Raw genomic sequence first — 26,687 nt, 5'->3', positions numbered from 1 at the left:
TCTGTTCCCTTCCTCTGGTATACACACACACACGCACGCACACACACACAAATACACACACTTATTCCGTTATCTGCAGATCTTCATGGCTCCTCTCTGCTGCCCTTCACACTGTCATTGTCGCGGCAGTGTCATCATTACGGAAGCCCAGAAGGCTTCAAATAAAAGCATCCACACATTGTATTACTAGAATACCGGCCTGATCTTAAGCGCATAATGCCGACTAAGCACTTAAACGCGGGACCATGTGCTGCCCCCTGTATATCAGCATTTGGGGCAGCAAAAAGAGAACTTGGTCTGGGATGCCCCCAATGCCCCCGCCCCCCTCTAATCTGACTCTGCACAAAACAGTTAAACACTTCTTAAGAAAACAATATTGTTTTTTTTTGTCTGTGTATTTGAATGTGATGGAATTCCCTGGCAAATACCCCATGAATACTGTGTGTGAATTTCCACTCTCTGCTTTTCACACAGACACCACATATATAGGGAATAAGCTATGACATAAGATACAATATGGAAGAAAGGGTGAAGAGCCGGCAGTTCAAGCTCAGCATCATGTCAGTAATAAGACATAAACCAGTCTTTCCCAAGCAGGAAAAAACATATCCACCCTCTCCCCTTCAAGTTTCCTTAATGTGGTGTCTGGGCTTGTGCTGCTCAACATCACATGAACGGCCCTATCTCCTCTCCCTCCGCACACGCTGCTGCCAAGCTGTTGTATACAAAGAATTATTCTTACATCATTTCTGTATCCAGAAGACAGTGCAGAGTTGGCACTTCCAAAACGCGTTGACGCCTTCTGATCTAAGAAAGTTACGCATCAAATGAGCTCATTCCATAAACCTTCCATTTAATGAGAAACTTCCCTTGGGCCAACCTCAGATTACCCTAAATCCTGGACTCAGTAATACTTGTTACATAACAATGACAGTATCTCAGCATCCATTCTCTTTACAAAAACAACCGTCCCCATCACTGGTCCAGGGGGAACATGACTAATTATTCCACATATTAAACTTTGACAGAAAGATAAACTACTGCATCAGATCTCTATATTTCTATATTGTGAAAAAAATGTCCATTTTATAAACTCCCTTCTATTGATTGTAAGTTTCTCAGCCTCAGCAGATAACAATTCTTTGGAGGTTTAACAAAGAAGGCAGTAGGAGAAGTGGCAGTATGGCAGACCACCATATACCAGACCACTTTGACCACCGGGCATTACCCTACCCGAGATCTCTATTTCTCTACAGGAAAAGCAGTAGCAACTCATCCCTTGGAGCTTCCGTCGCTGACAGCTAAATGTACTCCCTCTAATTATGTGACTTGGAATTGTGCATAAGAAACTGAGTTTGATAGGCTTAATTCATTTATGGGAGTCCAGCTTACTTGAAATATTCTAGGATTTTCCATACTTGAAAATCAGATGATTACTAATCAATTAGTAAGTGCGGATATGATCAAAAATAATATTGTGGATTTCAGGGCTACTATCTGCGATGCAGATAAAAAGGTCAGTTGCACTTATTTTAAATGCCAGTAATCACTTTTAAAAGAGAAAAGAAACTGAACCCATAGACTCCAATGAGTCCATCTCCACAAGCATGTGCACTTGCTGTTGGGACTGTTGGTGCTGTGGCAACATTTTTTGGATGGTTTATGCTCCATTTAATAATCGCAAGTGAACGCTCTGAGGTCAACGGACTGGCCACTTCTGAACTCAAGTTCACTGCAACTCCAACCTACGCTGTCATTGGTGTCTTATGCAATACCATTGTGCATTTTATTCAAGTGTGTATTTAATAGAGATTAATTGTATATGGGCAGAAGGTTTATTCCCAGCGCTGGACATTTTGGTGTGTTTTTTTCTGTATATTACACGGCTCGATGAACCGTGGTCTAAGCTGCAGGGTTAACCAGAGAACATTCCCTTAACGAGGATTATCTGCCGACTACAAGCGCCGAGGCCGTTCCCTAGGGAACTGTATGTGTGTTACCAGTGGGTAACCAGCATTACTGGCATAATAAACAGCAGGCAATTGTATTGAATAGACATTAATACTTTTTATCTCTAAATATAATGCTCAAACCAGTTAAAAATAAATAATAAAATAGGTCTGTTTCATAAAACAATGATAACGCCCATCACTGTGCAGAATAAAACCCTATGCCATCTATTGCTTACATTGGAAGAAATATAGAATCATCAGCATTCTAAGCAGCAGCTTTCAGGGTCCAGCTCGGGTTTAACATACCACACAGGGCATGGTTCTGAGGCACCAGCAGGCCTCTACTGGACACAAATCAAGGAGTCCGCTCCTAATGAATGGCAGAATAATAGGCTGAGGTTCCGTTTTTTCCAAGTCTAATATAAAGGGGCATATTCAATTAAGAAGGCAAATTACAGTTACGCACAACTGTACAATTCCCCTTATTGCAACATCGCGGATTTCCATTTGCACCCCATAGGGTACCATATTTGCACTTACCGCAATCTCCCTTCTTAATTGAATATGTCCAAAAGAGCTTAATCTGGTGATATAGCCAACATGCTAAGCCACATCTGGCGCCGAACCTAATATGCAGTGCCTGATTTGGCACCAATATGTAGTGCCATACTTAGAAACCAGTCTAATATGAAGAGCCTTATTTTGTGACCTGTATTATCTTATACCATTAAATGTATAGAAAGGTAAAATGTGTTGAAATAAAGGGATTTATAGGCAGGGCCATATTTATAGTTAATGTTGCCATAAGGTGTTGTAGTTTACACCCATCCTATATTTAATATAAAACAAGTACTATGCAGCCCCTGTTGTGGTATTCATTAAACTAATATACTTCTATGGTAAATATAACCTTCTTTATATGAGTCTTGCCTATTTCCAAGAACAGTACAAGGTTTTATAAATGTACAATCCCTCTTTTTCTGCATGTTAGATGCCAGTCTTACCATCTTACTCTACTATTGTGGCTCTATAAGTTAATACTTATTAGAGAGCATTTAAAATGTAAAAAAACCACTGTTATCAAATTCAGTACCCATAACATAACGGGTATTGTACTGCTTCGTGCTGCAGGAAACAGGATCATGTGAAACCTGTGTGGACGCAGCGTCTCTGCAGCAAAGTGTCCCTGGAACCGATTTTAAATGTTGCCCTGGAAGAACACATTGGTTCCATTTCTCCACTCTAAGTCACTCTATGTCAGATGAGACAACGAAGCACTTGGCTCACAACATTCAGGGATAACATTCAGATGTTCCATATGATAGCATGGTAGGGAATTGTTGTTTTGGCAAATGTTTCCCAATTTTTATTTGAGAGTAAGCGCCATCGAGACCGAAGATTGTGCAGAATACACTGTAGAAAAAGGAGTTTGTGTTCTACAGAATCTATACTTTCAGTTTTGCAAGCGATCTCAGCCCAGTTATCACTTAACAGCCCCTGCAATCTGTGCAAAGCTGAAAATATAAAGCTGGCCTGAGCTCCAAAGTTTAACAATTATCTGTAAACTGTGACGCTTCATGCTTAATATTGAGAAATCAGTCTGTTGTCCCCAACAACCCAGGGCCATCTTAACAACAGTATGGGCCCCCAGGCAAAGCAGTACACCGGGGCCCATATATGTGTGTAAACAAAAAAGAAAAAGTGACACACACATATATATATATATATATATATATATATATATATATATATATATATATATATATATATGTAAAAAAAAATTATATGTGCTCATTCAGCGTCCCCTTAACCTACCTTCCGATCCCCTTCACTTCTATTTTCTGAGTCCTCGCTCTGTGCTGCGCTCGCAGTGAATGTCGGCGTGATGACGTCATCATGCCCGACATTCACTGTGAGCGCAGCACTGAAGAGGGGACCAGGAAGGGAGCCACATGACCTGACCGCAAAAGGTAAGGTTTTTTTTGTTTTTATTTTAAACAGGATTTTTTATTTTTGTCCTGCCTAGGGCCCCCTGTCCTGCCGGGCTCCCGGGCACCTGCCCAGTGTGCCCAGTCGGAAAGATGGCCCTGCAACAACCAGCCTAGGGCTAGCTTGCAATTATGGAAGTGGGGACCTCATGCTGTGGGTTTCCCTGATATAGTGCCACCAGCTCAGGCTGGCAAAGCCTAGTGCTAATAATAGTCAATTTGGGGGACCCCATGTTCTTTGTCCCCCTGATTTTGGAAATACCAGCCTAGGCTGCAGCATGCCATTTCTTTATTTTTACATTTAGCTGGTTATTGATTTATCTTATGAGGCCGCTGAAACTGATACACTTAAGGGTATCATGTGCACCTGTCTGTAAGACAGACAAAGAGGAGTGTCTAACGCAATATGTGTAATTTGCATAGTATTTTGAGTTGCACCGATCTAAAGATACGTGCGACTTGGAACCCTAGGTGAATTACAAGATGCAATTTACACTTATTTAAGTATAAATTGCATCCAACCTTACATCATGTAGTGTGTACCCAGCTTAAGTGTGTAAGCTCTACTGGGGCAGACACTAATGTGAATGATTAGACATTCTCTGTAAAGCGTTGCATAATATTCTATTGCTACATAAATAACGGTTAATATTTTATGTGGGTTCATCCTGTCTGGCTTTCCCCTGTATATGGAATCATGGCTAGAATCTAAACCCCTCCTTAAATAATTCCTCCAGATAAGACCCAGCCAAAGCTGGAGATTCCTACAGATCCCAAATGAGATACAAACACACCACAAAAATGCAAACATATGGAACTCTTAACCCTTTCACTGCATTGGTGTCACAATACTGAAATCCTATTGTATCTTTTATAGCGAGGGCAAGGGCCATTGTGAGACATGTAGAGGATAAGTAGAGTGGGAGTTCAGTTCATCTCCTAACAAGTCCCTGTTTTTATACCTTTTACCTACTTGGTTCTTTCTTAAATTATTTTCAGCATATCAAAGGCAAGTGCTCATTGATATTTTTCAAACACTCATAATCCACTCTAAGGGGTATATTTACTAAACTGTGGGTTTGAGAAAGTGGAGATGTTGCCTATAGCAACCAATCAGATTCTAGCTGTCATCGTAGAATGTACTAAATAAATGACAGCAAGAATCTGATTGGTTGCTATAGACAACATCGCCACTTTCTCAAACCCGCAGTTTAGTAAATCTAGCCCTAAGGGTTACTAAACTACAGATTTGATAAATTGGAGATGTTGCCTATAGCAGCCAACCAGATTCTAGCTTTCTTTTTGTAGAATGTACTAAATAATTGATAACTAGAATCTGATTTGTTGATATAAGCAACATCTCTTTTTCAAGACTATATGTTGTATAGAGAGAATACTACAGAATTGAACATGGGAACAAATGGAGGCAAGTTAATTAAAGGGGAATGTAGGACATTTAAGGCATTACTAATTTATGGCATCTCTGCAATAAGATATCATTTAGAGCTGTATCTCAGCTAAGAATAAACTTATAATGGGTTCAGCATATAGCAGGCACACTAAGTTTAAAATTAAATGAATCATCTGTATTGGATTAATCAATTATTAGTTTAAAGATTATAGGAATAAAAAAAGGCATGCACACACAATATGCCCCATAATGTGATTTACTAGAGGTATATGTTACATGCCAAGTTGGTTTAGAACAACAATATTTAAAATAAAGAGAGAATTTCTAGAACAAGGAAACACACTATTGTTTTTTTACAGCAAGGGTGGTAGATCCACATAAGTTGTGGTGTTCAAGTGAATTGAGAAATGCACGGGACAAACATATTGCTTTTGTTAAGACTTAAATAGAAAATGTTAAGAAAAAACAGCAACTCCCCAAAAAACCTGAAACCTCCAAGACAAATTGGGATTGCCTCTATTATATGTCACTATTGTAAATGTGAACGCTTTTAACATATAATACTTAGCATGTGCCTGGTTAGAGCAAAAAGAAACCTCCACTGAAAACACAACTCCAGATTTTTGGCACCCACCACAAGATGTATAAAAATGAGTTTTGTGGAGGTTACAAGTCTATGGCCACCATTTAAAGTGGGAATGCTCCTCTGAAAATAGACATTTTCCACCATGTGAGGTTCATTTTGATATCTCTCTTGCAACACAATGGGCTAGATTTACTAAGCTGTGGGTTTGAAAGAGTAGGGATATTGCCTATAGCAACCAATCAGATTCTAGATTTCATTTATTTAGTGCTTTCTACAAAATGACAGCTAGAATCTTATTGGTTGCTATAGGCAACATCCCCACTTTTTCAAACCCGCAGCGTAGAAACTGTAGCCCAATATCTTTTTTTATATGTGGATGTGGAGTGAGCCCACATTCTGTAAGCAACCCCAAGATCCACTTAGCTCCACCCATAAGAACACATCTTGACCTGCTAAGCCACATGTTTACCGATGATAGGCACATAAATAGGTACATAGGATCACAGAACGGCATTGTCCTGCATCTTTGTAAATTACCATTAGTATGTGTCTCTTTAATATGTACCTTTATGATCCAATTTATGTCTGAAACTACTCTTGTGGCAATATAATAATGTATGATAAAGTAACATTTTGTAATCTGCTTCTTCTATTATTTATAATATCATTTATCAATAATGCTTTATATGTTGAGCACAGCGATCTGTCTTCATTTGCTGTTCTAAATATTTTTCTAACCGTGTTGTACTAAACTGTATTATATTATTGTACTCTTTTCCCCAGCTGTCCAGAATTTATAGAATGCTGTGATTTTTGCTTTGATAAACAGCAGAATACATTCACACTCTAAAACAAGGGAAGGCCTTAATAATTAAAACAAAGATTAAAAAGAGATTAATATTCCAATGTTAAATTTGAATAGGGGGTGAAATGAAAATCCACCTCTGTGATAAATTGTTATTGATTTTGAAAGTATTTATGTGAGTGTAGTTTGTTGGGGAAATTCAACTTGAAACACCATATTTTAAAAAGGACAACTTAATAATATAATTTAATTATATATAATATAATGCTTCTTTAGAATTTAAATATTTATTTCACTTTATATTTGCTACCATTCTACATTCTTTCCAGAAACCTTAGCGGTTAGCACTTCTGCCTCACAGAACTGGGGTCATGAGTTCGATTCCTGACCATGGTCTTATCTGTGTAGTGTTTGTATGTTCTCCCCATATTTGCGTGGGTTTCCTCCGGGTGCTCCAGTTTCCTCCCACACTCCAAAAACATACTAGTAGGTAAATTGCCCTTAGTCTCTCTCGGCCTGTGAGTTTCTATGTTAGGGAATTTAGACTATAAGCTCTATGGGGGCAAGGACTGATGTGAATGAGCTCTCTGTACAGTGCTGCGGAATTAGTGGCGCTTTAGAAATAAATAAATAAATAGATGACGATGATGATGATGATGATGAAACATTCAAGTAAGGAGACAGCTAAAGTAAGAGCGCCACCTAGACAAATGATAGGTATTGCACCCTTCCATATGATGGAGGTATCTCTGTGGAGTATCCCACCACAATAAATTCCCTGGGCTGCTCATGTAGTAACTACGACATACTCAGGTACCCCTAACAGTTCATGTTTTCCACATCTCCTTGTTAGAGCACAAGTATATTCATTATTGACTGACACATTGTAACAGATCCACAGGTGGCTCTAATTTAACTTGTGACCTGGAAAACATGCTTTGTTAGAGGATTGAGTTTAGGAAACACTGACCTAGACAAAAAGGTGATTAGTGGAATGACACGTACCATTTCTTGCCTGCAATCTGATGCTGTTGTACAGTATACCCAAAGAAAGCATCCTTGGACCCAGGGATTATCCTCGGTTTCTTGTCATCAATGTTGAATGTGTTAGTGAGACCTAGAAAAGAAAGAGACTGGGTTTGGTATGACTGAGAAGTATGGCACACAACACAGAAAAGGCACACGTGACTAGTGTATGCCAGGCATGATAGTAAAGGTGCCCTTATACTGGTGCCGCGGAAATTGAAGGGCTAACAGGGCACCATTAGCACCATGACCACATACATTGTCATATTGGGTGATCATTAGACCAGATTTACCATCCACCCCAAATGTCACGTAATAGATTTTCACTGTTAGTGTTTTGTGAGGTCTAAAAAGGACTAATTGATCATAAAAATTGTATTATGTATGGGCACCTTTAGATCTTTCATTTCTATGACCTAAAATGAGATCTAAGTTTAGATATAGTCTAATAATGCATTAAAAGAATAATTTTCCAAATAAGCAAATTAAACAAAACAAGTGAACTTTATCATATCTTTATTGCACATATGCATCAAAATCATTGTGGGGAAAAGTGTACTGTAACCGATGGCTTCTCCTTTAGCAGAAACAACTTAAATCCAATGCTACCTGTAATGTTTATCAATACTGCACACAGGGCCTGATGCTGAGTTGGATGTATGACCATTTGCATAGCGTAAATGCTAAAAATTTACACTGCACGTGCCCACAAAGAGATTGCATATATATGCACCCATGCAGAGCTGCATGTTACATCTGACCTTTGCATCTCCTTATGACTAGAAGGCAGCGCAGGGGAGGGAAGAGGTGGTCTAACCGAGGCGGAGTATGGTAAGGACATGCTCAAGCACATGCAGTTGAGGCAGACCAGCATTGCTTGATACAAACATATTTTCCTGTAGAATGCTCAGGTCCTATTTAGAATCATTTCTTCTCTCAATAATTGACTAAGGGCAGTACAGTGGCTTAGTGGTTAACGCTTCTGCCTCACAGCACTGGGGTCATGAGTTTGATTCCCGGCCATGGCATTATCTGTGTTGAGTTTGTATGTTCTCTCCGTGTTTGCGTGGGTGTCCTCCAGGTGCTCCGGTTTCCTCCCACACTCCAAAAACATACTGGTTGGTTAATTGGCTGCTATCAAATTGACCCGTCTGTCTGTGGGTGTGTTATGGAATTTAGATTGTAAGCTCTATGGGGCAGGGACTGATGTGAGTGCGTTCTCTATAGAGCACTGTGGAGTTTGTGGCGCTATATAAATAAATGATGATGATGATGACGACTTATAAATCAAGCTGATTTGTTGAGATCCAGAATTTTCTCTAATTATAGCAGTTGTCAGTTATGCCAGAAAATTCCACATTTGTCCCACTGTCCACAGAACAACCTTTGAATAGCTTTTTGGGTCATCTAAGTGGTTTGTGGCAAATGTGAGACAGACGACAATGTTAGTTTTTGGTTTGTTTCTCTGTGGAAAGCAGTGATTTCCTCTTCTGTCTACTTCATAGTTGCCGACTTCGTGATTCTGTTCTCCGGGAGGACAGGTCACGTGACAGGGGTAAAAGGGGTGACGTCCTTGCGCCACACAGGCCAATAAGGTATAATGGTATCCCAGAACACTATAAAACTAAAAAAGGGAAGGAGGAGAGGTAGGGGAACGAACCAGAGCAAGCTGAACCTGTGCCGGCAGAGTGGGTGCAAGTACCAGGATCAGTGTCAGTGATTGAGGTACAAAGGTGTGGGAGATGTGGAGACTAAGGGCAGGAGCCCAGGGAGGAGGTGCTGGCATGCAGAAGGAAGGGTAACAAGAGGAGGAGGACATGAGGTAAGAAGGCCCTGCTCGCAAGAGCTTACAATCTAAAGGACAATATAAGACTGTTTACTCCAAAGCTGTTCTATTGTCAGAGGTTTGATGTACAACAGCAAGGAGGATTTTGGGAGGAGAGAATTGCATATTTATTCTTGGACAATCATTCTATACTTGCAGAAATTGGGTTTGCCTAAATTTAGTGATACCTTTGTAGAAAGTAATATACTTTCACCTAATAATATTTGCATTAAACAAATACAAAGGAAAATTAAAAATAATATAAATGAATAATTGCCACTAAGTGGCAGAAATGTGATGTCTACTAGGTGTGACTAGATTCATGACAGAGATGATTTTAACATGCAACCTGATTTGTGGAGAATACTGCAGGGATTAATGGGAAAATCAGATTTTTCGTATTGGCTTCAATTAGTGGCTGCATAAGTGAAAAAAAGTGAGAATACTGGCTTCTCAGAGCATACAGTTCCTAGTACTGAACCCTCCTCATACAGTCATATAGAACTGTGGATTTTATGCTGAGGCAAATAGGAGTCGCTCCTTACCCGTTTTTAGATAACCACAAACCAAAACAGCTTGTTTCAGCACTAATAAAGTAAGGTTAGAATTAAAACATGTAGGAAAAATCCTCCTCCTTCCAACTCTCTTGCTATGACCTAGACATGGAACAGCAGAAGGTATAGAGAGTCATCATAGGCTTAGCTGTAGGAAATTCACAGGAACCAAGCAGAAATATGCAGAGATACATTTTTGGAAAGTTGTACATGGTATTATGTGTGATAATAGCAGACAATAATATGCAATAACTCCACTTATATTAACGGATACCAACAGAAATATACTGAAGGTAAAAACTTGCAGAGTGCCTTGATTTGTTTAAATGCGTGTAGATTTCTCTTAAAGCCATAGATATGTAGAGCAAGATGGTGGTGTTTGCACAGGGTGGGCATAGTGGAAGTGTTGCGTGGAGGACAAACATTTCTTGCAAAGTAAGTAGTAAGTACATCATTATGCTTAGATTTGTGCAGCAGTGCAAAAATAAAATGTAATTTTACTTAGCGACATTTTTTAAATGAAATAAAGGGGTGGCTAGAGAGCCTAACGTGTCGGCTGCTGGTAAATGAGCTCTGCCAAAAATAATATAGCACCCACGGTAACTGGGTATTGCCTGTACCCTAAGGTATAGAGCCAGATCCCTGGTAATGACCAAAGCTCTTTCCACTGGTCTCGGTCAGGAAATAAGAGGTCTGAGACAACCGCTATGTCGTGGCCTACTGCAAGCCCGTAAGCTGGGAACTCCTTGCCGACAACGCAGACAGAGCTGCAACTCAGTAGCTCTGTTAGAAAAGTCCATCAGAGAGACAGTATAAAAAAGGCTTCCCGGCTGCTGATTAATAACACAATAATACAATAATAATAATAATACAATAATATTAATAATACAATAATAATACAACAAATAATTGGGACACATACATCCCACAAGAGCAATATAGCGACCTAAATATTAACCCCTGAGGAAGAAGGGTTACCCAAAGTGGTGCCCCTAGAAATCCATAGGCTCCATCAGAGGAAAACACCCCGTAGCATATGTGAAGCCTAACTCTGATATTATTAGCAAACACATCAAACATTGAAGGACTGCTTGTTAGAGTAAATACAGTAATATATTAGCGGCTTAGACAAGTCTCTAATAACAAAATATCTATAATGCACAGCCGTAAAGTCCTGTAATAGGACCAACCAGACAGCAGCTACAGAAATATTTCTGTGGAGGCTTGCTTGATCTCAGGCGACAAATACAATAACTTACTGGAATAATATACTTGCCAGAGAAAGCCACAGAACTGCCACAAGCAGAATAAAGTAGACAAAAAGAAAAAAACATACAGCGCTTGAAAATCAAACTTTGAATCTTTAAACAAAAGTTGTCACAATTCATTGTTAGTAATATAAGTATTTAATAAGACAATCTATAATATATTACATTAATAATAAAAACAGCACATTCGACAAACCTGCACATATTATAGACCAAACATTGATTAAGGGATCATCACACTCATGTAGGTTTTATAGAAGGTAAAACATACACAATTAATACACCATGTATGGAACGATTAAAATCGGAACAATCGGCCCAATAATCTTAATGGTATTCCCCATTAGCGTCAGGAAAAGTCAGGACTACTAAAATCCAGACAAGCTCCAGAAGGGACTCCCCGAGACACTTTGCTCAGAGACCACTAACACCACATAAGAGAAAGGTCTCTCAGAGCTGCCAAACCCTCAACATTCTACACTGGATTGCTGGGAGAACTTCAGCTCTTATCTCCCACCATGTTAGCGTAACAACATCTAGTCAAACCTACTATAGTGGCATTGAGATCAGCCAACATAATGTACCGCTGGGGATTATCAACAAAACTGAATGGCCAGAAGAATGGACTGAACATGAACAGGCCTGAAAACATTGAAGGGCTGGAACATTCCTATTGACATTTAAATGCCCCAAACGCCTGCACTATACACCAGTAATGGACAGCGGAGGGAAAGAAACACTGATCTATGCCAAGTTTAATGTTGTTGGTTTATATGTTGCTACTTTTCTTACAGGGTATGAACATAATTCTACTTACTACACACATCGCTAAATTCCCCCACCTTCAAGATACCATGGTCATTTTTATATTAATTTATTCACAGTGACTATACTCCCTAAATAAATGTAGGCTTGCTCTAAAATCATTCTTAAAACACAAAGTTGATATTGTGGGGATCAAAGTAACCATTTTAGGTTAGGTGCCCAATGTACTTTTAAGCTACCAGTCCCTTCAAAAGGAATAGAGTAGATATTTTATTGAATGTAAACTGCCCCTTTAAAATGGAACATAACATGGAAAGCAGAAAAGCACAATATCTGACTCTAGTAGGCAGACTGCATATGCCCTCAACTAACACAAATTCACTTTATTAAAGAACTGTGTTGAGAGATTCAATAAAATCCATGAGTGGGGCAATAATAATGATGAGAGCCTTTAACGTGGTTGAAATTATCTCTACCAGATACGAAGGTAATAAGTAATGCCAGTTTAAGAGCTTCCTCTGGGTTCTAACACATTTTGCAGGAAATTAACCATCTACAACGTATGTTGGGTCACACACTAAATACTAAATACTATACATTCTACTTACATGTCAATAGCTCATACTATAGATTTGATCCTGACAGATAAGTGATCCTGCCACCAAACCCAGACTATCCTACCAATAGCATGGGCAGACTGATATATAAATGGGAATTAAAATCCACTAACCCCTCCAATAGATATCCAAATTATTTATTATAATCTACTGAGACCAAACAAGCCAAACAAAGTCAAACAGGAAACACTATAAACAAATTGCCCAGATTTACATATTGGTGTACTCTCAAGGCTGTGTTAAGAAGTGCGGCCATATAAGTAGCAGATAGAATAAAAGAAATAGACAATAAAGTACAGCTTAATTTAGGGAAATAAATAATAGAACTTGAAAAGCCATTTGAAAGGTGCCCCACAAACACTTAATATTTGCAGCAAGCACTCAAAGTCGAGGGAAAAACTCCACACCTTGTCTCTGACACAAATAGAAAGGGATATAGAAATCAAACTAAGAGGGAAAACAACACTAAATAGAATAATGAACACACATAATAATAAGAAAGGGACTACAGTATCAAACCCTCTTGATATAATGAACGCCTTTTTGGCTTTTTACGAAAGAAAAAAAACAATCTAGAAAAGACCCCTCTATATACCAACTCACAGTAGTTTCTATAAATTCCTCCATGTACCATTTAAGATTACCCACTATAACTCCGGAAATAACACAATCTCTCTGTATCCTTTCGACAGATGGGACATTAAAAATGGCCATAAGATCACTGACTAAAGACAAATCTCCAGACCTAGATGGCTATACTAACAGTTTTATATAACATTTCAATAAATCTTATAAATAATGTTGTTACCTAAAATACTGTTGTTGTTTTTTTCCACCATACCGTTTATAATGCCTCTCAAACACTTCAACAAATTTTATGCTGTGAGGTGAAAAAATAAATGCAGACATGAAAACAAAGGGTATGAAAGACCCTGCTCATTAGAGAGCTTACATTCTAAGTGGGAGAGGAAACAAAAGGAGCAAATATGTCTCAGACTGGAGTTTGGGACAGTTGTGAGGGTGCATCAGTGTGAATAGTGTTATCAAGGATAAGGTCACCTCTAAAAAAGAGATGGGTTTTCAAAGAGCGTCTAAAGATTTTAAGGCTGTGGAAAAGTCTGATAGAGCGTGGTAGGGAATTCCATAAGTGGGGAGCTGCACTGGAGAAGTCTTGTAGGTGGGAGTGAGAGGTGGTTACCAGAGATGAGACAAGGCGCATGTCAGAGGTAGATCTAAGAAGGTGGGAGGGAGAGTATTTTGATATGAGATTTGAGATGTATGCAGGGGTGGTGTTCTTGAGGGCTTTGTAGGTATGGGTGAGTAATTTGAATTGGATTCTGGTGGTCTAGGGATTTTCAAAGTGATACAGCAGATGTGGAGCGGTGAGAGAGAAAGATCAGTCTTGCAGCAGCATTTAGGATGGATTGAAGTGTGGATATATGGGTGTCAGTAATGCCAGATAGCAGCAGGTTGCAATAGTCAAGAGGGATGATGATAAGATAACAATTATTTGGAAAATAGATACCTAGATTATCTAGGGAACAACACACTGCCAAATTTAGAAAAATATCAACAAGTGTTCCTCATAGACCAACTTAAAAAATGGTTCTTCTCATCTCCACAGGAACCCGGAGTAGGGCTAAAAAAAGGCCATACAAGAGACCTTCCACATGGTAGACCTTATATGGATCCCAAAAAACAATTAAACCCAGCAACGTTGACAGTTCAAGACCCACCACAAACTCATTGTACGCATGGGATAAAATGAAATTGATTATCAAAGAATTAACCCTACCACCTAGTCGATTATTAATCTTGAACCTAGCTAAATCATTCCCAGGCTTAAACCTATGGCATAACTAAGAATTTACTATACTATAGGAATAATAGGAAAACACCAGTCCCATGACCTTTACTCAAATCCAAGCTAAATACCAAATTCTGGTGCCTGGCTTCAAGTAAGACGCTGGCTACGACGTCACACTAAGCCTAAAGCCTGATTTGAACCACCTCCATCACTATGTGACATATATAATAAACATAGACCTAATGTACCTTCACTCTCATGATTAGTTTAAGCCATAAATAAGGCTAAACTAAATGTCAGAAAGAGAACAACAGTTTAATTCAATTTAAGAGGTGTCTCTGAAGTGCTTCGAGGTAAGCCTTTTCTACTTTAGCACTGTGTGTGATTTTTCGGGGGCACCATTATGTGCACCGAAATAAAAACAGTGCATTTTGTAAATGAGGCCTACAGTATTTTCTAGGAAGCATACTTAGGAGCAGTGAGTGATCTTCATGTCTGTGTGCTGCAGCACTGTGCGCTAGAACGCATGCATTATCTGGCTGCTGAGAAGAATATTTCGTTACTTACAGAATAATGTCCTGAAAAAACCTCCAGACGGAAAGTGCACAACCCACAGGAATGTCGTAAAAAAATGATCTGCACGGGAGCTGTTCTTAAATTAACCCGTATGAGTTCTAGGGAAAAGGATTTCAGGCTGATTCGCAAGTTCTCTGATCAGTACTTGTAGCTGGGCAGGGAATGGGAGAATATAATGTTTTTATCAGTCATACGAGCTCTAATTTTATATCTCTGTGCTAGAAGCCCAATGAGCAACTTTTATGGTGATACTCTCTTTTTGGAGGTTACAGTGATAACTCTAGCTGTATAGTAACATGCTCTGCTGTATATCACAGTGCTAAGGATTTATACTTAGTCTACATATTACTTTTAGGAAATGTGCAGTAATCTCAATGGAGCCAGTGAGAGGCAAAAGAGATCTACAGGGAGTTTTCTGATCCGTGAGGAGAGATTGTAAAACATTTTGTCAACGTGTAATCTGTCCACATGGTTCATGTTATATGAAAGCCAGGGAACTTTCTGTGGCTTTCTAGCTCTGTAAAGCAATGGGATAATTATAGAAAATAGAGTGACAATATCACCAGTGGGATATCCACTGCTGCTCTCAGACATAGGGAAGGGACATGTACTATTGTCTACGCCCCCACTGTATTTCCTCCAGCATTTCTATATTTTGGGGATTTCTTTTGCATTATAACAATTCCAACAATTAAAATAAGAGCCCAGACATGGCCCATAAAATCACAGAAGTACAAGTTCATACCCTACATGCGAGACATAAAGTGATGTTGGGCTGTTGGCAGTAGCAGTATAATATGGCAACTGAGGCACTGGCCTAAGGCAACAAGTTTTAGGGGGCAGCAGGGAAACTGTTTAAAAATGAAAACTTTCATTTCTGCAAAAATCTACATTTAATTTGCTACTTGATATATAGATTGAATAATGTTTATAATGTTGATAAATGCTATTTGTAGAAAGCATTACATGTCTTCAAATCTTTCTAGAAATTTGTGTAAGGGATAAGAAGGAAGTCTGCATACAACATATACCGACCAGATACTTTTGCTAGAATAATCAAGCCCAGAGGATGGCAGTTTTAGGGGACTCCATTCTGTGAGTACCACTGAATGTCTACGGAAGCTTTAAACTGGCACAAGCAGAATCTAAAAGGGACACTACTGTGGGACATTTATGAAAACTGCTGCAAAGGGTAAAAGGTGGTGTTGCCCATGGCAACCAGAATCATATTATTATTATTATTATCTTTGACTTATAAGGCGCAACAAAGGGTCCGCAGCGCCATACATTACATATACAGAAAACAGAACCAAGACACAACATGATACACAAATATATACAAACACAGGTGACAGGGTAAAGTAAATCAGATTATATCTGACAGATAGTGAAAGGGATGGTAGAAATCAGCAAGAAGAAGGCCGAAGCTTAATAAAACAGGGAAAACAGGGATAACAAAGCAGGCCAAGGGGTACAGAGGGTGAAGGAACAGTAGAAGGAGCACACAAGGAAAGAGGCCCTGCTCATGAGAGCTAACAACCTAAAGGGAAGGGGGAGACACATAAAGGGTGGTACATAGGGGAGAGAGCCAGGACAAGAAAGTTAGGAGGACTGATAGACTTGAATAAAGAAATGAGTCTTAAGGGCACGCTTGAAGCCTTTGAGAGTAGATGCTAACCTGATGGAACGTGGAAGATCGTTCCACAGCAGGGGAGCAGCCCGGGCAAAGTCCTGAAGACGAGAGTGAGAGGAGGTGATCAGTGAAGTAGTGAGGCGGCGGTCAGAGGCAGAGCGGAGGGGGCGAGTAGGAGTGTAGGTAGAGATGAGATTGGAGATGTAGGGAGGGGAAGATTGACTAAGAGCTTTAAAGGTGAGGGTGAGGAGTTTAAATTTAATTCTGTAGGGTATGGGGAGACAATGTAGTGACTGTTGGAGGGAGACCGCAGAGATAGAGCGTCGGGAGAGAAAAATGAGGCGGGCAGCAGTATTGAGGATAGACTTAAGAGGATCAAGGCAAGAATCAGGTAGGCTAGAGAGAAGGAGGTTACAGTAGTCAAGGCGAGAGATAATAAGCGAGTGAACAAGGGTTTTCGTGGCTTCCATGGTGAGAAAGGGACGTATCTTAGATATATTCCGAAGGTGGAAGTAACAGGATTTTGAGAAAGACAGAATGTGAGGTTTAAATGAGAGGGAAGAATCAAGGATGACCTCAAGGCATCGGACTTGGGGGACAGAAACGAGGGTAGTGTTATTAACAGAAATAGAGAGGGGGGAGGTGGAAGAATCCTGGCAGGGGTGAAGACTATAAGCTCGGTCTTTGAAATATTGAGTTTAAGGAAGCGTTGGGATATCCAAGATGAGATGGCCGAGAGACAGGAGGAGACACGAGACAGAAGGGAAGGGGAGAGGTCAGGGGATGAAAGATAGATTTGGGTATCATCAGCATAGAGGTAGTACTGGAGGCCAAAGGAGTGGATGAGGACACCAAGGTAGGAGGTGTAGAGGGAGAAAAGCAGGGGGCCAAGAACGGTGCCTTGAGGAACGCCAAAGGATAGGGGAAGAGGGGGTGATGTAGAATCATGAGTAGAGACTGAGAAGGAGCGGTTGGTGAGGTAAGAGGAAAACCAGGAGATGCCAGTGTTACATAGGCCTAAAGATTTGAGAGTTTGCAAAAGGAGTGCGTGGTCAACGGTATCAAAGGCAGCAGAGAGGTCAAGAAGGATAAGAAGGGAGTAGTGTCTATTGGATTTAGCGAGGAGAAGGTCATTAGTGACCTTAGTAAGGGCAGGTTCAGTGGAGTGGAGGGGGCGAAAACCAGATTGGAGCAGGTCAAGTAGTGAGTGAGAGGAAAGAAAGGAGGTGAGACGGTTGTAGACAACCCGTTCAAGGAGTTTGGAGGCAAAAGGAAGAAGCGAAATAGGGCGGTAATTAGAGAGAGAGGCGGGATCAAGGGACGGTTTCTTGAGTATGGGGGAGACAAGAGCAGGTTTTCACAAAATGAATGCAAATATCTGACTGACTGCCATAGGCACTTCCATTTTTTCCACTGCACCAGTATTCATAAATGTAACATCGTCTCTATAGCACTTTACATGCTTAGCATACACCTTAACCCATACTGAGGAACCCCCAAAAGGGTGAAATATACTGTAGGTTGGATTCTGGATCATTACTGGCCTGTGCCACAAACAACATTGCTGAGGGGTAAATTTTGCTGAACAGGAGTTGCTTGTTTGCGGTTAGAGAGATGGTACGCTCCTCCTGTGAGCTGTAGGACCATGTCTAAGGCAACATCATCCTAGAGGTCATACTCAGTTTTACTTACTTTACACCTTTGGATCCAAATTCACCTGTTCCTTTTACCTCACATATTGTACCATTCTGCAAAGTGATGTATACACCTCCTGTATGGGTGTTCCCCTTTTACTCATAGGGCTAGATTTACTAAGCTGCGGGTTTGAAAAAGTGGGGATGTTGCCTATAGCAACCAATCAGATTCTAGCTGTCATTTTGTAGAAGGTACTAAATAAATGAAAGCTAGAATCTGATTGGTTGCTATAGACAACATCCCCACTTTTTCAAACCCGCAGCTTAGTAAATCTAGCCCATAGTGTCTCTGCCAATATTGGTTGGTATTTACCAGTATACTTTACCAAGCTCCTTATTCTGTGTCTAACCTTTGGGCATCAGAGTACCTGAACCCCCTTTTTAGTCATTTGGAATGTTAGATTGTTCTATGTATTATACACTGTATAAACATCCATTTAAGTCCATGTATGGCCTAAATCCCATTGAATAGCTCCTCTGTTCAGGGTAAGTTTGCTTTCTATTATTTATAAATGAACTTTAATAACGAACTGATCACAAAAAAAAGAATCAGACTGAAAAGTCATCACTCCATATAATCACTCCCAGTAGATTATTCATTTGGTTTCTCCTGATTACCCCCTAAAATCCCATATAGTCTCCACACTCCAATAAATGCTGTTGTTCCATAGATCAGCCGATGACTCATGAGTACTAGACTTAGCTCATATTACTACTGCTAATAATTTGTAATTACTCCAGCTAACACTTATTACTCAATATAAATATAATATTTACCATATTTTGCTACTATACATACTATGACTCTTTCATTATAAGTAAAGGTATGGGATCTCCTAAACCCATCGTCCACAAAACTCTGAAGTACATAAAGAAGAAAAATACATTGCTTCAATTTATTTAGTTTTCATATACCCAGATGTGTTTAGTCTTATAGTTACTACAAGGAGCACTGTCATAGAAGGAAAATGTATATATGCTGCATATATAGATTTTAGACAAGGTGTAAGAAATTATGGATAAACCCTTATCTGGAAAACCCAAAGTCCTGATTATATGTATAGTAATTGAATACCTGTTCCTAAAACTCTGCTCTATGTTGATAGGCTTACAAACAGATCCTGGTCATTTGTGCGGTGTGTTTGCAGAATATGGATCTGGGTTACATTCAATAGCTCCAGATATATTGAAGAGATGTTCTAAGTAAATTTTGACATAGACGAAGGAAAGGGGTAACGGTGTAACAAGGTGAGGGTCAGAGCCCATAATGTCATATACACCAAAAACTTTGTCCTATTACTCTAAATAAATGCTGGTAATAACCATTTTCACTGCACGAGTTAATACACGGTAGGCGGTAAATGTATCAAGCTGAGAGTTTTCTGGTGGACTTGAAAAGTGGAGATGTTGCCTATAGCAACCAGTCAAATTCTAGCTATTATTTTGTAGAATGTTCTAAATAAATGATAGCTGGAATCTGATTGGTTTTTCAAACACGCCAGAAAACTCTCAGCTTGATACATTTAACCCCAGGTGATTAATAAATTTAATCCCAGGTGATTAATTGTGCACGCTACATTTTTATGCCTATCCTTGTTTTATAAGCTGAAAAACAGCTTTGAGCCCTAGGCTCTTGTCACTAACTAACGTTACAGGTAGGCAAGGCGGGCACTGCCATGGAAGGCTGGAGGTATACCAGGTGTCAGCTGTTAGCATGGAAGAAAAATCTAAATCATAGAGCTGTTGCATAATTATTTATAAACATGGTCATCAGAGTTTATACTGTTCAGCCAGGAAGTTAATATGGTAAGGTATTTTCACCCTGAAGAAGGTATCCTGGTATGATGGACGGATGGTACATTTTTTTTCCCAAACTCTTAGTACACATAAGAGGTTACTAAATGAGCAATACTCAGAATTTCACCTAGTGAATTAAAGTTCTTCCTTAGGTGACTATTCTCTACAACTCAGATATATATATATATATATATATATATATATATATATATATATATATATATATATATATATATATATATATATATATATATATATACACAATCAAATGGCTATGTCTCTACTAGTTTACTAGGTCAAGACACCATAACCATCAAACAAGTAACACAGGCCGTGGTTTTGGAATATCACGTCTTCCTTTAAGTAGACATAGCTGTATTAGGGTAGTGCCATAGTAGCACTTTCTGCACATTGTCATTATCAACCACAGGAAGCTGTTGCTTGTCTGCTCCTTATGAGCACTCAACTATGGCCCCCAATACATGATTGGTATAGCTATTTCTATTGCCCCCAATACATGATCGGTATAGTTATTTATATGACCCCCCAAACCATATTGGTATAGTTATTTCTATTGCCCCCAATACATGATTGGTATAGCTATTTTTATGACCCAAAATACATGATTGGTATAGTTATTTATATGGCCCCCAATACATGATTGGTATAGCTATTTCTATGACCCCCAATACATGATTGGTATAGCTATTTTTATGACCCCCCAATACATTATTGGTATAGCTATTTCTATGACCCACAATACATGATTGGTATAGCTATTTCTATTGCCCCCAATACATGATTGGTATAGCTATTTCTATGGCCCCAATACATGATTGGTATAGCTATTTCTATGGCCCCCAATACATGATTGGTATAGCTATTTCTATGGCCCCCAATACATGATTAGTATAGCTATTTCTATGTCCACCAATACATGATTGGTATAGCTATTTCTATGGCCCCCAATACATGATTGGTATAGCTATTTCTATGACCCCCAATACATGATCGGTATAGCTATTTTTATGACCCCCCAATACATGATTGGTATAGCTATTTCTATGGCCCCCAATACATGATCGGTATAGCTATTTCTATGGCCCCCAATACATGATTGGTATAGCTATTTCTATGACCCCAATACATGATTGGTATAGCTATTTCTATGACCCACAATACATGATCGGTATAGCTATTTCTATGACCCCAATACATGATTGGTATAGCTATTTCTATGACCCACAATACATGATTGGTATAGCTATTTCTATGGCCCCCAATACATGATTGGTATAGCTATTTCTATGGTCCCCAATACATGATTGGTATAGCTATTTCTATGGCCCCCAATACATGATTGGTATAGCTATTTCTATGGTCCCCAATACATGATTGGTATAGCTATTTCTATGGTCCCCAATAAATGATTGGTATAGCTATTTCTATGACCCCCAATACATGATTGGTATAGCTATTTCTATGGCCCCCAATACATGATCGATATAGTTATTTCTATGGCCCCCAATACATGATTGATATAGCTATTTCTAGGACCCCCAATAAATGATTGGTATAGCTATTTCTATTTCTATGGCCCCCAATACATGATTGATATAGCTATTTCTATGACCCACAATACATGATTGGTATAGCTATTTCTATGTCCACCAATACATGATTGGTATAGCTATTTCTATGTCCACCAATACATGATTGGTATAGCTATTTCTATGACCCCCAATACATGATTGGTATAGCTATTTCTATGGCCCCCAATACATGATTGGTATAGCTATTTTCTATGACCCACAATACATGATTGGTATAGCTATTTCTATGACCTACAATACATGATTGATATAGCTATTTCTATGGCCCCCAATACATGATTGATATAGCTATTTCTATGGCCCCCAATACATGATTGGTATAGCTATTTCTATGCATTCTTATTTATAGATGACATGCACAATTTTGTTGTTTACTCATCATTACTTAGATCTTTAAGTATTCCATCATTTACTAGTACACATTGCCTACTTAGATATAGATAGACAGATCTGGGGTCTGTAGGATATCTCTATATTTCCCCCCAGGTACCACACTGTCCTATCTTACTCCTTTCTCTGTGACATGTGCTCCCTCTCCTTAGTGTTGCTGAGGCTGACGTGTGGCACAGTCTTTCCTGACACACTTGTGGATCTTACAGTAGTTCAAATAATTCTCGACCTGTCCTCCGCTGCCTCCTTTCGGTCCTGAGCTCCCCCAATTCTGCAACATCTTCAGAAGATACATAGCCCAGCACCCCTGCCCCCTACCCCACCGCTCCTGCCTTTCATCTCCCAAGCCCCCCGCTCCTCACATTTCTGCTATGCTTTGGGATTTTGGGCTGATGGGGGATTTTGTTTCCAGTTACTGCCAGATGTTTAACTCTCGGGGAGAGTCCAGCGTTAGACAGAAAGGGAAAATGACTCCTCATTAAAGGGACAAAGTGCATGAACCGTAACACAGCCAGAGCCCATATCATCACTGTGCAATATTATAACACTTTTACTTCCAGGTATCTCAGAACAACTGCTCTGAAGATGACACTTTGCAGATCATATTATAATAACATTATTGCATCCATCTAGCACTGCATTACCTATAAAAGCTAGGTGTGTGTTAATTCTCATATCATCTTGGCATCACTTTCCTTACATGGGTTAATTTATGTTAATGGATGTTATTAAAGTGGATATAACTATTGTCATAAAAACAATGTGGTCTTTTAGTTCTGATCCAGCAGTAACCCCAAACGGTACCTTATAGAACTTTAGGCATCTCAACCATCCAGAAGAACCTCATCTCCTTTCAATCAGGTGGAAGATATGTAATATCCCCGCTCTCAGGAAATGCTAGTCTATGGAAGTCAGTACAAGGTACTTTTTTCCCCCAAAGAGCTAGCAATTTATTTTATTTTATTGAGCTTTAGAGTATTTTTGTAAAGTGACCCAAATACGCTGAATTAGACCTTCCCTGCTGTACAACAATACATCTGCAGCATTAGATGAAGTTCTCTGTGCCAATGCGAGGGTTAATCAGAAGATGATGTGTCTCTTATGTCTGTGTGTGAGAGGAAGGGTCCAGGTCATGATGCAGCTCACCTGTCAGGAGGAACAGGGTCCAGGCAGTCAGGAGCCCTCTCCCGTGGTCCATGCTCCAGACTCTCATTCTGTCTGTGGGGATCCCTCTGCCAGACTGGTAGCTGGAGAAGCTGCCACTTTCCCACTTCAGCCTCCGCTATTCCCTGGCTCCCAAAACTTTAGATTTTCATAGCAGACGAAGGAAGTGGGAGGACCAGACTCTAGTAGGAGGTGTAAGTGGTACAGGGGACAGGACAAGAGCAAAATATAGTGGGCTGCAAGAGGACATTAATCATAAGGTCATCAATAGGAGACAAAGAATGTGAACCTTCTAGTGTGGCCCCTTAAATAGACCCATGAGTCAGATCATATGTAAAGATAAAGGACGACTATTTCAGCTTCTGTGTTGCAATGTTTTAGATACCTGCTTGTTTTTGTCTTCTTAGCAAAAAAATTCAAAGGCATCTGCAGTCACTCTGATTCAGTGTCTGCGTTATAAAATGACTTTACATCTGGCAGGATCTGATTACACAATAACAACTCTGGTGTAAGCTGGTACATGTCAGCCAAATCCACATAAGAAACTGTCCCTATTGTTGCATAATACTTAAACATCAGTAGTGTAGAAGGAGATCAGGTGAGCCTACGCTTTGTGCCTCCTGTGGCTCGGCTGAGAACGACTGTGTGAGGCAAGGTGATAACTTTTGCCATCTTCATCATCATCATCATCATCATTTATTTATATAGCGCCACTGATTCCGCAGCGCTGTACAGAGAACTCATTCACATCAGTCCCTGCCCCATTGGAGCTTACAGTCTAAATTCCCTAACATACACACACACAGACTAGGGTCAATTTTGCTAGCAGACAATTAACCTATTAGTATTTTTTTGGAGTGTGGGAGGAAACAGGAGCACCCGAAGGAAATCCACGCAAACACGGGGAGCACATACAAACTCCACACAGATAAGGCCAGGAATTAAACTCATGACCCCAGTGCTGTGAGGCAGAAGTGCTAACCACTTAGCCACCGTGCTAGGAGGGTTTCCTCTGCATTTGTGCTATGCAATCAGCATAGTGTAAAAGTACAAAAATATTTGTGCTTTTAAAATGCTACAAGGGATGAATGAAGATGGTGCAAACTGAATCCTTTCTTATTGTGCATGCTGTTGGAGAACATAGCACAAATGACCTTATGCTTAATGCCAGAGCTGTTCTGTGTCATTCTGCTCAGCTTGTATTCAGAATTCTCAAGTTGTTCAAGTGGTGGTATGGCATACCACCATATATCAGATACCACTATATATCAGATACCACCATATATCAGATACCACCATATATCAGATACCACCATATATCAGATACCACTATATATCAGATACCACCATATATCAGCCCACTTCCACCACTGGTTAAAGGCATCGACTGGAGTATCTCCCAAACCATATGGGTCCCAAGCATGAGTCCCTGGTGGCACTACGAGTTAGTGAAAGAAGAAGGAAGTAGGATTAAAACTTAATGCTTAAAGATGTTTGGTTAAAAATATGCATATATTATGTCTCTCTTTCTGTTACAAATAACAAAATTCTGAGGAAAAAACTTTTGTATTTATGGGTTTATAGTATCTGATTTTTCATCATCATCAGCTATATATATAGCGCCACCAATTCCACAGCTCTGTACAGAGAACTCACATCAGTCCCTGCCCCATTGGAGCTTACAGTCCCTAACACACACACAGAGACTAAGGTCAATTTAATAGCAGCCAATTAAACTACTAGTATGGTTTTGGAGTGTGGTAGGAAACCAGAGCACCCGGATGAAACCCACGCAAACAGGGGGAGAACATACAAACTCCACACAGATAAGGCCATGATCAGGAATTGAACTCATGACCCCAGTGCTGTGAGGAAGAAGTGTTAACCACTGAGTCACCATGCTGTCCTGTTCTCATGTTTCCTTTCAAAATAAGGAGTTTAAAAAACAAAAAATGCAAATATGCCTATAACATGCAATCTAACCAACCAATCTACCAAATATTCTCAATATAACAATATTCATAATGTTAGGTACAAAGAATTTTTAATGTTTGTGAAACTTATAGCAAAACTGCTTTGATGATGTAGATGTATTTGCAGTAGCTTAATAGCTTAAGAACTCCTTTAAAAATAGACTACTACAGGAACACTACTGGAATACTACTGAGAAACATATATGTAGCAGTTTTCAATGTCATATTTAATCAATAAATCTGCCTTTTTTAAAACTAGCACCTACCCTTGCTGATGTCAAGAGACACTAAAGAGGGCAGCAAATGGTTAAACTTGAGCTTCACATGACATCCACCCTTCGTGTGACATGAGGCTTTATTTGTCCAATAACGACCACGAGAAGCTGGTGGCATTTATATATATATATATATATATATATATATATATACATACATACATACACATCCCCTCCCATCCTACCATCCTGATTTCTGGCATTATTATATATAACTCCCTCTCAATCTTTATAGTGTTAAAGTCTGATCTGTGGGGGTGACTGAATTATTTAATTACTTAAACCTCCTGTGGTCAGGGAACATCTGACAGCTTGCTGCACTCTGATTGGTTGTTAGTACTAGCTATTCGCCACTCAATGTGTGGAGACCTCCCACCACTCTGATTTCTTAATGACCAGTGCCATCAATCATTCAGATTTCTAGCAGCTGTTTACTGGTATAACAGAAACCTGTCATACCCAGTAACTGTGCCGCTGCACACTGCATGGTCGTGCCTGGCGGCTAACATTCAGACAGAGAGTGCTACCAGGCCACTCCGATAGGCCATCAGCATTTCAGATGGTGACACCCAATGTTCTTCTTTTTGTTTGCTTGTTTTTACAGGGAATATCCCACTGAATCTCACATCTGATTATTACCTCATTCTACGGAACATCTGACTCATATTTTCCCGAAACACAACTGATTATACTGATTATCCTAGAGGTTCACCTTGCCTTTCCAACAAAAACACTCAATATAGGACCAGTGTGTTTAATTAACTTTGAAACTTTAAATCTTAACAGTAATTTAATTTATCAGATTCTCTTTTAGTACTTAAATTAATGGAAGAGCACAGGTAGTTATATAGGAGTCACAAGGTTTCTGTGCCTGCTGCGTCCAACTCCAAGTTATTTTAACAGAGTAGAAAATAATTAAATGTATAAACAATAAATACCCAATACATTTGTTTCTGTTTTTTTGTTGT

At 39.5% G+C, this 26,687-nt stretch overlaps 1 protein-coding gene across 1 annotated transcript in view; it reads right to left on the bottom strand.

Annotated features, from left to right (window-relative positions):
• Positions 1 to 23,870, bottom strand: part of ITGA11 (integrin subunit alpha 11) — an 86,622-nt gene extending 62,752 nt beyond the window's left edge. Inside the window, exons 1-2 of the mRNA XM_075207565.1 lie at positions 23,454 to 23,870; positions 7,748 to 7,859 (exon numbers count right to left, since the gene is read on the bottom strand). Of these exons, the coding sequence (XP_075063666.1) occupies positions 7,748 to 7,859; positions 23,454 to 23,520 (179 nt within the window). The 5' untranslated portion in view covers positions 23,521 to 23,870. The remainder of the gene's footprint in view (positions 1 to 7,747; positions 7,860 to 23,453) is intronic.
• Between the last annotated feature and the right edge of the window lie 2,817 nt (positions 23,871 to 26,687).

The sequence above is a fragment of the Mixophyes fleayi genome, chromosome 4 (genome assembly GCF_038048845.1).
Source record: "Mixophyes fleayi isolate aMixFle1 chromosome 4, aMixFle1.hap1, whole genome shotgun sequence".
In the NCBI taxonomy this organism is placed as follows: domain Eukaryota; kingdom Metazoa; phylum Chordata; class Amphibia; order Anura; family Limnodynastidae; genus Mixophyes; species Mixophyes fleayi.
This window is presented reverse-complemented; position numbering and strand designations above follow the sequence as displayed.